The 11981-nt window shown below is 38.7% G+C and overlaps 2 protein-coding genes across 2 annotated transcripts in view; both read right to left on the bottom strand.

Moving 5' to 3' along the window:
* Positions 1-11981, bottom strand: part of LOC119794332 (protocadherin Fat 4-like) — a 32139-nt gene extending 20158 nt beyond the window's left edge. Inside the window, 3 exon segments of the mRNA XM_038301854.1 lie at positions 1689-2918; positions 5398-7276; positions 11401-11981. Coding sequence (XP_038157782.1) covers positions 1689-2918; positions 5398-7276; positions 11401-11849 — 3558 coding nt within the window. The 5' untranslated portion in view covers positions 11850-11981.
* Positions 1683-4344, bottom strand: LOC119794352 (protocadherin alpha-C2-like). Its single transcript, XM_038301878.1, has one exon. The coding sequence runs from the start codon at positions 4107-4109 to the stop codon at positions 1683-1685; it is 2427 nt and encodes an 808-aa protein (XP_038157806.1). The 5' UTR covers positions 4110-4344.

Here is an 11981-nt window from a genome sequence, read left to right as displayed (position 1 = left end):
TCAATAAGGGATTCATGAATTTTGTTAAACACGTTTAAACCTGGTTTTAGAAATACTATCTTTACATTAATTATCATTTCGGTATTTAGAACAATTGTTGTAAGTTTTTATTTCAATAGCCTGGCTTGTTATTCTTTTACTTTTCCAAAGAAACACTCGTTACTTTTTAAGAATGTCACCTTTATTTCACCCTTTGGTCAATTGCTTATTTTATTAGATTTTTTTTTTTTTTTTGATTTTTGTTGCTTTTTTATTCTTTCTTATCTACATTTTGAAAGATTTAATATATAATTTATCTGATAAAATTTGATAGGTCAAATATATTATTAAGATGTATTTGTACCAAGTTAATAAATGACATGAGTTATCCGAAAAATGCCATAGACACATTTTATAATTTTTTTAAAATGTTTGTTTCTACAAATTTGTAGATTCTATATATAACCTATCATACCTATGTAAATCATTCATACCCACATTATATATATATATATATATATATATAATATATATATATATATATATATATATATTATATTATATATGGATTGAATACGATAACATTTATTATATTTAAATATATATCATCTAGGACCTAATCACGCTAGCGATGTCTGTGTTTTACAAAAAAATAATCAAAAAACATTTCAAAACTGGATAAAATTTTGATGTCATTTCGAATTCATAATAGCTTTCTTCAAGCATCTTTAGTTGGTCCTTTTATCGTTTTTCTTACCTGGCAAGAAGAACATTGTCGTTCAAATTACAACTATTATTCATGGAAACAATAAATTATAATTAAATCATCATTTAATTTTGTCATACTGCTGAAGCTGCAAGCCATAGTTCTGACAGCAGCCTCTCGATAAAACTGTAAACGATGTACATGGACTTGCACAGCTGTCTAACCCCACTTTCCTTTGCTAGCTCTCTGCCAGAAACAGACTGTACCATAGCCATTGATACCAGATGGAGTCTACAATGGTGATTCTCTCATGCACACTTCCTGCGAGGACAGCTTTGCTAGCTTTGTTTCGACACTTCAGCACAAGGTGACCAGTAGTGATGAGCATGAAAATGAAACCGAGCAACCGATTACCAGTATACAGGTTATGTTCTGAAAAGATGTTCATATTCTCAGAGCATCTCAGTCATGTCAAGTAGGCCTTAACATCAGGTCTCCGACCGTCAGCAGCTGATGGACTGTATGCAGAGAGAGCAGGTCCGTTTCCTTGGCAAAACAACCAGTTGTATGGCGGGATCTTTGTAACTGAACATCTCATGGTACCGAATCTCTCCATTGTATTGATCATACTGATCAAGGAGCATCATCACCTGAAATGGTAGGTATATATATTTACATATGTGATATTTATATTATGTGAACTTTTAGAGAGAACCTCAGCGAAACATCTTTTTTTGTAAAATGTTCCATCTTAGGACCTAATCACGCTAGCGAATGTCTGTGTTTTACAAAATAAAAATAATCACAAAAACAGCAAAACTGGATAAAATTTGTGATTGTCATTTCGAATTCATAATAGAGCTTTCTTTCAAAGCATCTTTAGTTGGGTGCCTTTTATTTTCTTTTGCTTCCTGGCAAGAAGATACATTGTCTGTTAAATTACAACTATTATTCATGGAAACAATTAATTTATATTTTATATTATCATTTATTTTTGTCATACCTGGAGAGTAGAAGCTGCAGAGCCACTAGTCTCTGACAGTCCTGTTCCTCTCGGAAGGCTGGATACGATGTACCTGGAGCCCTTTGGCACAGGCTGTCTAACCACCAGCTTTCCTTTCCTGGTCTCTGCCAGAAACAGACTGTACCAGTAGGCATCATTGGATACCAGAGTGGAGTCTGCAATGGTGGAGTTCCTCTCACTGATCACACTGTTCCTGCTGGGAGGAGCAGCTTTGCTGGGCTTGGGTTTCTGACACTTCAGCACAATGGTGACCAGTATGGTGATAAGCAGGAGAAATGAAACTGAGCCCAGACCGATGACCAGATACAGGTTTATGTCTGAAAAGATGTCATATTCCAGAGGCATCTCAGTCATGTCAGAGTAGGCCTTAACATCAGTCTCCACTGTCAGCAGCTTGATGGTGACTGTAGCAGAGAGAGCAGGCTCCCCGTTGTCCTTGGCAACAACAACCAGTCTGTGATGGCGGGAGTCTTTGTAACTGAACATCCTCATGGTCCGGATCTCTCCATTGTATTGATCCAGACTGAACAAGGAAGCATCAGTCACCTGGAGAAACTGGTAGGTAATCCGAGAGTTGTGCACAGAGTCTGTGTCTAAGGCGATGACTTTAGCCACCAGAGAGCCTTTATCAGTGGATCTGGGGATCTTCTCCTCTACTACTGAGCCATGAGCCCGCCAAGGAGAAACTATAGTTGGAGCGTTGTCATTTTGGTCCACAATAATGATGTGAACAGTCACGTTACTGCTGAGAGGAGGAGAACCAGAGTCTCTTGCCTCGATGTGGAAAAGAAACTCTTTTTCAATTTCATAATCAAAAGTTTTCAGAGCGTAAAGATTCCCATTCTCTGGATTGATGGAGAACAGCATGGACATGGAGGTGTTGGCAATCTCCTTCTCTATGATAAAATAAACTAGATACTGGTTTTCATGGAGGTCAGGATCAAATGCAGTGAGTGAGCTGAGCAAGGCCCCAGGTGCATTATTCTCCATGACACGTATAGTATAAAATGACTGGGGGAACTGTGGAACATTGTCATTAACATCCAGCAGCTCCAAAGTCATTGTTTCATTGTCAACTAAAGGAGGAGAGCCTCTGTCTTTGACAGTGAAAGTGATGTCATATTCTGGGACCTTCTCTCGGTCTAATGGCTCTGACACCACTAACTCATAATAGTTATCAGAGGACTCCTTTAATTTAAAAGGCATGTGCTTTGGAATATAAAGATCAACCACTCCATTATCACCAGAGTCTTTATCACTAACACTAACTACAGCTATCACTGTATCTAATTCTATGTTTTCACTAACTGGACTTTGAAATGATTTAATAGATATTTCAGGGTGGTTGTCATTCATGTCTTCAACTATAATCTTTATGGTGCATTGTCCTGACAAACTGTTGGCTCCTTTATCTGTTGCAATGACTTCCATGTCATAAATCCTAAAATCCTCATAGTTCAACATTCCTTTCACAGTAATTTCACCTGTTTTTGGATTTAAATCAAATGTTTCCTGTGTCTTCTCTGATGTGTAAAGACTGTATAAGTATGTTATATCTGAATTTGAGCCTTTATCCTTATCCGTAGCATTTAAATGAATAACAAGGCTTCCAATGGGGGAATTTTCCATTATTTTGACGTTGTAAGCAGATTCCTCAAATGTAGGGGCATTGTCATTTGTGTCTAAGACATGAACGACAATATTGACTGTACCAGATCGAGCCGGTGTCCCTCCATCCACAGCTGTGAGTACCAAATTATGGAGTCCCTGATTTTCCCGGTCTAATGTCTTTTTTAGAATCAAGTCAGCAAATTTTGATCCATCTCTTCCCGTCTGAATTTCAATGTTAAAATATTCACTTTCACTTAAAAAATATGTTTTCACCGAATTTGCTCCAACATCAGGGTCAACTGCATTGCTGAGAGAAAACCTTTCTCCCTTTGCTGTCGCTTCAGATATATCCAAATGAATGGCGTCTCTTCGAAATTGCGGGGCGTTGTCATTCATGTCTAACACTTCTACTTCAATGTTAAATATCCGTAGTGGGTTTTCCAGCGTTACTTCGAGTTTTAGGTAACAGGACGAAGACGATTTGGTGTTGCAGATGTGCTCTCTGTCGATCCTCTCAACAATATACAGTTCACCGGTCTCTTTGTTCACTCCTAAATATTCCTTGTTCGCTATTATGTCAAGCCGCATCTTTCTCTTTGTTAGTGTTGAAACGTCAAGACCAAGATCATTAGCGAGGTTAGCGACCACTGATCCCGGTTTCATCTCTTCAGGTATGGAGTAATGGTTGACTGAGGCTGATATTTTGCGGACCGACAGAGAAAGAATAAGGAGCAGCACGTACCTCCGCGTGGAACTCTTTGTTAAGGCCTGACTCATTTCAAGATCCATATTGATAACAAACGAAACGGTGAAAAAAAAGACGTTGTCAGCAATGCTAAATTTGCTCCGCCGTCATAAACCCGTAGCTTTTTACGATATTTTATATGCAGCCAAAATGTTGAAAGATTTCATCGTCCTCCCTGGATGACGGTTCAGCCCCTCTGAGCTGTCCGGTCTTTGCAGGAACACGCTCCGATAAAAGTACCTCCTAAATCACGTCATTAAGCTGAATTTTAAGATAGAACACAGCGCCACCATTTTATTATCGTATGTCTTAAACAAAAGTAAAAAAAATGCAGAAAATTAATAATTCTCGTTATTTAAAAAAAAAACATTTATTAAACATGGGAATTTTTATTTCTAAAAAAAAATTATGTGAGAATTTACTTTTCTTTTTAAGATTGTCCCTCAGCTTCATATGCAGATTTGTGAAATTGTAATGCTGCGTTTGGATTGAATATATCACATCCATCTATTGATGTCCTTGTCCCTTTAATTCGCACCTATGTTCCAGATCAGCATCAAAAGTTGTATTTCCAGTCATGTGTCAAGTCGCCTGCTAAATCCTGGATAAATGGTTATCCTATTGTGTTAATCCTGCACGGATAGAAAGAATTTCATGTAAAAATATTAACAATCTTTTTCCGAAGTAATAATAAAAGTTTGGAATTGATTTAATTTATTCTTAGTTAAAGGCTTAAACGTATCCATGTTTGAGCTTTTTTGCAGTAGCCTAATTTGTAGTAGGATGGAAGCATTTATCTTATTCTTAACTTATATATATATATATATATATACGGTATATATATATATATATATATATATATATATATATATATATATATACAGAGACAGAGAGATTAGAGTATTTGTATGTTTAAAAATTCTATGCATCATTATAAAGAACATGAGATTTAAAAAATCATATTATTTAGTACATCACAAATAGAATTAATTTGTTTTCATATGAAGGCTCTTTTCAAGTGGCTCTGACGTGATAATATATACGTTTTTTGTTGTATCCTGAAGAAGGACAGTATAAAATGCAATGCAACAGATTATTACAATAATTAAATTTTGAGTTCAAAAGATTCCCACCTGCAGAGTAGAAGCTGCTGAACCACTAGTCTCTGACAGTCCTGTCCCTCTCGGTAGGCTGGACACGATGTACCTGGAACCCTTTGGCACAGGCTGTCTAACCACCAGCTTTCCTTTCCTTGTCTCTGCCAGAAACAGACTGTACCAGTAGGCATCATTGGATACCAGAGTGGAGTCTGCAATGGTGGAGTTCCTCTCACTGATCACACTGTTCCTGCTGGGAGGAGCAGCTTTGCTGGGCTTGGGTTTCTGACACTTCAGCACGATGGTGACCAGTATGGTGATGAGCAGGAGAAATGAAACCTGAGCCCAGACCGATGACCAGATACAGGTTTATATCTGAAAAGATGTCATATTCCAGAGGCATCTCAGTCATGTCAGAGTAGGCCTTAACATCAGTCTCCACTGTCAGCAGCTTGATGGTGACTGTAGCAGAGAGAGCAGGCTCCCCGTTGTCCTTGGCAACAACAACCAGTCTGTGATGGCGGGAGTCTTTGTAACTGAACATCCTCATGGTCCGGATCTCTCCATTGTATTGTTCCAGACTGAACAAGGAAGCATCAGTCACCTGGAGAAACTGGTAGGTAATCCGAGAGTTGTGCACAGAGTCTGTGTCTAAGGCGATCACTTTAGCCACCAGAGAGCCTTTATCAGTGGATCTGGGGATCTTCTCCTCTACTACTGAGCCATGAGCCCGCCAAGGAGAAACTATAGTTGGAGCGTTGTCATTTTGGTCCACAATAATGATGTGAACAGTCACGTTACTGCTGAGAGGAGGAGAACCAGAGTCTCTGGCCTCGATGTGGAAAAGAAACTCTTTTTCAATTTCATAATCAAAAGTTTTCAGAGCGTAAAGATTCCCATTCTCTGGATTGATGGAGAACAGCATGGACATGGAGGTGTTGGCGATCTCCTTTTCAATTATAAAATAAACTAGATACTGGTTTTCATGGAGGTCAGGATCAAATGCAGTGAGTGAGCTTAGCAAAGCCCCAGGTGCATTATTCTCCATGACACGTATAGTATAAAATGACTGGGGAAACTGTGGAACATTGTCATTAACATCCAGCAGCTCCAAAGTCATAGTTTCATTGTCAACTAAAGGAGGAGAGCCTCTGTCTTTGACAGTGAAAGTGATGTCATATTCTGGGACCTTCTCTCGGTCCAATGACTCTGACACCACTAACTCATAATAGTTATCAGAGGACTCCTTTAATTTAAAAGGCATGTTCTTTGGAATATAAAGATCAACCACTCCATTATCACCAGAGTCTTTATCACTAACACTAACTACAGCTATCACTGTGTCTAATTCTATGTTTTCACTGACTGGACTTTGAAATGATTTAATAGATATTTCAGGGTGGTTGTCATTCATGTCTTCAACTATAATCTTTATGGTGCATTGTCCAGACAAACTGTTAGCTCCATTATCTGTTGCTATAACTTCCATGTCGTAAATCTTAAAATCCTCGTAATTCAAAATTCCTTTTACTGTTATTTCTCCAGTGGTTGGGTTCAGACTGAATGTTTCTTGTGCTTTTTCTGATGTATATAAACTGTATGAGTATGTTATATAAGAATTTGATCCTTCATCTAGATCTGTTGCATTAAGACGAATAACAGGGCTTCCAATTGGGGAATTTTCCTGGATGTTAACTGTCAAACTAGTCCTGTCAAATGTTGGAGCATTGTCATTAGTGTCTAAAACCCGAACAATAACACTGGCAGTTCCAGACCGAGCAGGTGTTCCTCCATCCACAGCTGTAAGGATTAAGTTGTGAAATGACTGCTTCTCACGATCTAAGGTTTTTTTCAATATCAAATCTGCAACTTTAGACCCATCTCTCCCTGTCTGGACCTGGATGCTGAAATATTCGCTTTCACTCAGATGATATGTTTTTAATGCATTAGTACCAACATCACGATCAACCGCATTACTGAGAGAAAATCTCTCCCCCTTTGGTGTCGCTTCTGATATATCTAAATGTATCACCTCCCTTCGAAATTGTGGGGCGTTGTCATTCATGTCCAAAATTTCCACTTCGATGTTAAAAATCCGCACTGGATTGTCCAATGTAACTTCCAATCTAAGGTAACAAGATGACTTTGTTGTACAAATTTGCTCTCTGTCGATCTTTTCCAGAACATACATCTCGCCAGTCTCCTTGTTTACATCCAAATATTTCTTGTTAGCGATTATATCAACTCGCATCTTTCTCTTTGTAAGCGTCGCAATGTCCAGGCCAAGATCGGCAGCGAGATTAGCCACAACGGATCCTTCTTTCATCTCTTCGGATATTGAATAATGAGTCGCTGAAGCTGATACTTTGGAAGCCGAGGCAAGAAGAAGAAAGAGAACCACGTACCTCTGCAGCGATCTCTTTGTTATAACGGCAGCCATCGCTCCTGTGTGTTGAAGACCCCTCAGATTATAAAACAAAAACACGCGTCTCCGGTGTTTATGAAGGTTTCCGTCAGAGAACTGAATTGGGATCTTTTCCAGATAATATTCATTCATGAAAAATGTTAAATTTCTCCGTTATATTTTTTGAATCGCGTTTCAGCACCACGCAGCTCTGTAGCTTCTGAACAGTGATGTCAGATAACGAAGGACCACCCCCACTGACGTTTAGAGGTTTGCTTCTAAGCACAAAATAGCGGCACCATCAATATAGGTAAAAACGTTGTTGCACAATTGGGCTCAACAAAATATGACAAAACGTTGTTCTTAAATTGTGTATAAAATGTCTCTCCTAGACTATAAACGTAGTTTTTTTAATGTTCTTTGTTGCATCTACTTGCAAAATTACGAAATTTTAATTTAAAGGTTGATTGTGTTAAAACGAATGTGTCTTGTATTTTTCTTAGATAAGCGACAAATTGCTATTATATTACTAAATGTTGCCTGTATGGTAATAAAAAAGAATAAACAGGTGTACATCTGCAGGTAAAAATATAAACCTAGTAACCAAATATCAAAACCGATAACATTACTCTCATAATGCACTATTTATTTTATGAAAAAATATTCGGATTTTGTTTATACATTAGCTACATTTTTGAAGTTCATTTTAAATGATTAAATGTCTAGCATAAACTCATCAGTTTTAAAAGCGGTGGTAAGGATGGATTAGCAAAGCGATTTCTGATACAAAAACGTAACTAGACAAATAGATTGTGACAAAACAAACAAACAAAAGAGAAAAGAAACATCAACAGGGTATTTGAATACAGAAATAAAAAATAAATAAATAAAGTATTCCCTAATAATTAAAATGTTGACTGAGTTTATTGATTCGTGTTAGATATAGGCCTACGTCATGCCTGGATTCAGTTTTATATATATATATATTTATATATATATAGGCTACCTAACAATGATCCTCCTGATAATCTTTTTTTTTTTTCTTTTTTTTATCTCCCCCTTTTATCCACCTCTTCCGAGCCTATTTGCCTCTCCCTTTAACCCGTGCGCCGCGCTTATAAGATTCCTCCAGACGCTGTCTGGCTTTCAGGTCATCAGTTTCCTTATGCAAGTACAGTAAAACTCTAGCGCTCTTTCCTCCTCTTATCTTTCCCGTATCGGATTGTTACCTCCACTCTTTTTCCTAAACAGACTTCTACTGCTTTCCTAATAACTTTCCTAATAAAAACATCTTCCAAGTAGCTATAGCTACATCTAAACCCCCGTGAATGCCCATTACATGCTTTACAATACAGCTGTTGTGGAAATAAAGGATTTGAGTTATCATTTATGTGAAGCTTCCGTCGTAACAGCACACAGTCTGTAAAGTAGCACTGTATGAATCCTCCACTGCCTTTACATTTTTTCTCCACAAGATCGGGCTCTTTCCCTATGCTCCCAGTCGCTCACCCACTCTGACGTCACTCCATACCTACTTCTTATAATATTATTTTATTTCTGCATGAAAGCATAAATATATATTTTTTTATATAAAAAGTGTATAACTCTAGATGTAAATAAAAGCTTGAACCGATAAAAATAAATGTAAACCACTTGTCTAATAGGTTTACATAGAGAGCATGTGTGACTAAATAAATAAAAAACATAGATATGTAAATATATGTACTATACATATGTAAGCATATATTGTTTCCTACCTGCAGAGTAGAAGCTGCAGAGCCACTAGTCTCTGACAGTCCTGTCCCTCTCGGTAGGCTGGACACGATGTACCTGGAGCCCTTTGGCACAGGCTGTCTAACCACCAGCTTTCCTTTCCTTGTCTCTGCCAGAAACAGACTGTACCAGTAGGCATCATTGGATACCAGAGTGGAGTCTGCAATGGTGGAGTTCCTCTCACTGATCACACTGTTCCTGCTAGGAGGAGCAGCTTTGCTGGGCTTGGGTTTCTGACACTTCAGCACAATGGTGACCAGTATGGTGATGAGCAGAAGAAATGAAACTGAGCCCAGACCGATGACCAGATACAGGTTTATATCTGAAAAGATGTCATATTCCAGAGGCATCTCAGTCATGTCAGAGTAGGCCTTAACATCAGTCTCCACTGTCAGCAGCTTGATGGTGACTGTAGCAGAGAGAGCAGGCTCCCCGTTGTCCTTGGCAACAACAACCAGTCTGTGATGGCGGGAGTCTTTGTAACTGAACATCCTCATGGTCCGGATCTCTCCATTGTATTGATCCAGACTGAACAAGGAAGCATCAGTCACCTGGAGAAACTGGTAGGTAATCCGAGAGTTGTGCACAGAGTCTGTGTCTAAGGCGATCACTTTAGCTACCAGAGAGCCTTTATCAGTGGATCTTGGTATCTTCTCCTCTACTACTGAGCCATGAGCCCGCCAAGGAGAAACTATAGTTGGAGCGTTGTCATTTTGGTCCACAATAATGATGTGAACAGTCACGTTACTGCTGAGAGGAGGAGAACCAGAGTCTCTGGCCTCGATGTGGAAAAGAAACTCTTTTTCAATCTCATAATCAAAAGTTTTCAGAGCGTAAAGATTCCCATTCTCTGGATTGATTGAGAACAGCATGGACATGGAGGTGTTGGCGACCTCCTTCTCTATGATAAAATAAACTAGATACTGGTTTTCATGGAGGTCAGGATCAAATGCAGTGAGCGAGCTGAGCAAGGCCCCAGGTGCATTATTCTCCATGACACGTATAGTATAAAATGACTGGGGAAACTGTGGAACATTGTCATTAACATCCAGCAGCTCCAAAGTCATAGTTTCATTGTCAACTAAAGGAGGAGAGCCTCTGTCTTTGACAGTAAAAGTGATGTCATATTCTGGGACCTTCTCTCGGTCTAATGGCTCTGACAAAACTAACTCATAATAGTTATCAGAGGACTCCTTTAATTTAAAAGGCATGTTCTTTGGAATATAAAGATCAACCACTCCATTATCACCAGAGTCTTTATCACTGACACTAACTACAGCTATCACTGTATCTAATTCTATGTTTTCACTGACTGGACTCTGAAATGATTTAATAGATATTTCAGGGTGGTTGTCATTCATGTCTTCAACTATAATCTTTATGGTGCATTGTCCTGACAAACTGTTAGCTCCATTATCTGTTGCTATAACTTCCATGTCATAAATCCTAAAATCCTCGTAATTCAAAATTCCTTTTACTGTTATTTCTCCAGTGGTTGGGTTCAGACTGAATGTTTCTTGTGCTTTTTCTGATGTATATAAACTGTATGAGTATGTTATATAAGAATTTGATCCTTCATCTAGATCTGTTGCATTAAGACGAATAACAGGGCTTCCAATTGGAGAATTTTCCTGGATATTAACTGTCAGACTAGTCCTGTCAAATGTGGGAGCATTGTCATTAGTGTCTAAAACCCGAACAATAACACTGGCAGTACCAGACCGAGCAGGTGTTCCTCCATCCACAGCTGTAAGGGTTAAGTTGTGAAATGACTGCTTCTCACGATCTAAGGTTTTTTTCAATATCAAATCTGCAACTTTAGACCCATCTCTCCCTGTCTGGACCTGGATGCTGAAATATTCGCTTTCACTCAGATGATATGTTTTTAATGCATTAGTACCAACATCACGATCAACCGCATTACTGAGAGAAAATCTCTCCCCCTTTGGTGTCGCTTCTGATATATCTAAATGTATCACCTCCCTTCGAAATTGTGGGGCGTTGTCATTCATGTCCAAAATTTCCACTTCGATGTTAAAAATCCGCACTGGATTGTCCAATGTAACTTCCAATCTGAGGTAACAAGAGGCTGATGACTTTGTTGGGCAAATTTGCTCTCTGTCGATCTTTTCCAGAACATACATCTCGCCAGTCTCCTTGTTTACATCCAAATATTTCTTGTTAGCGATTATATCAACTCGCATCTTTCTCTTTGTAAGCGTCGCAATGTCCAGGCCAAGATCGGCAGCGAGATTAGCCACAACGGATCCTTCTTTCATCTCTTCGGATATTGAATAATGAGTCGCTGAAGCTGATACTTTGCAAGCCGAGGCAAGAAGAAGAAAGAGAACCACGTACCTCTGCAGCGATCTCTTTGTTATAACGGCAGCCATCGCTCCTGTGTGTTGAAGACCCCTCAGATTATAAAACAAAAACACGCGTTTCCGGTGTTTATGAAGGTTTCCCTCAGAGCACTGAATTGGGATCTTTTCCAGATAATATTCATTCATGAAAAATGTTAAATTTCTCCGTTATAGTTTTTTTAATCGCGTTTCAGCACCACGCAGCTCTGTAGCTTCTGAACAGTGATGTCAGATAACGAAGGACCACCCCCACTGACGTTTAGAGGTTTGCTTCTAAGC

This window comes from Cyprinodon tularosa, unplaced genomic scaffold (genome assembly GCF_016077235.1).
Source record: "Cyprinodon tularosa strain WSP-4 unplaced genomic scaffold, ASM1607723v1 ctg476, whole genome shotgun sequence".
Classification (NCBI taxonomy): Eukaryota; Metazoa; Chordata; class Actinopteri; order Cyprinodontiformes; family Cyprinodontidae; genus Cyprinodon; species Cyprinodon tularosa.
This window is presented reverse-complemented; position numbering and strand designations above follow the sequence as displayed.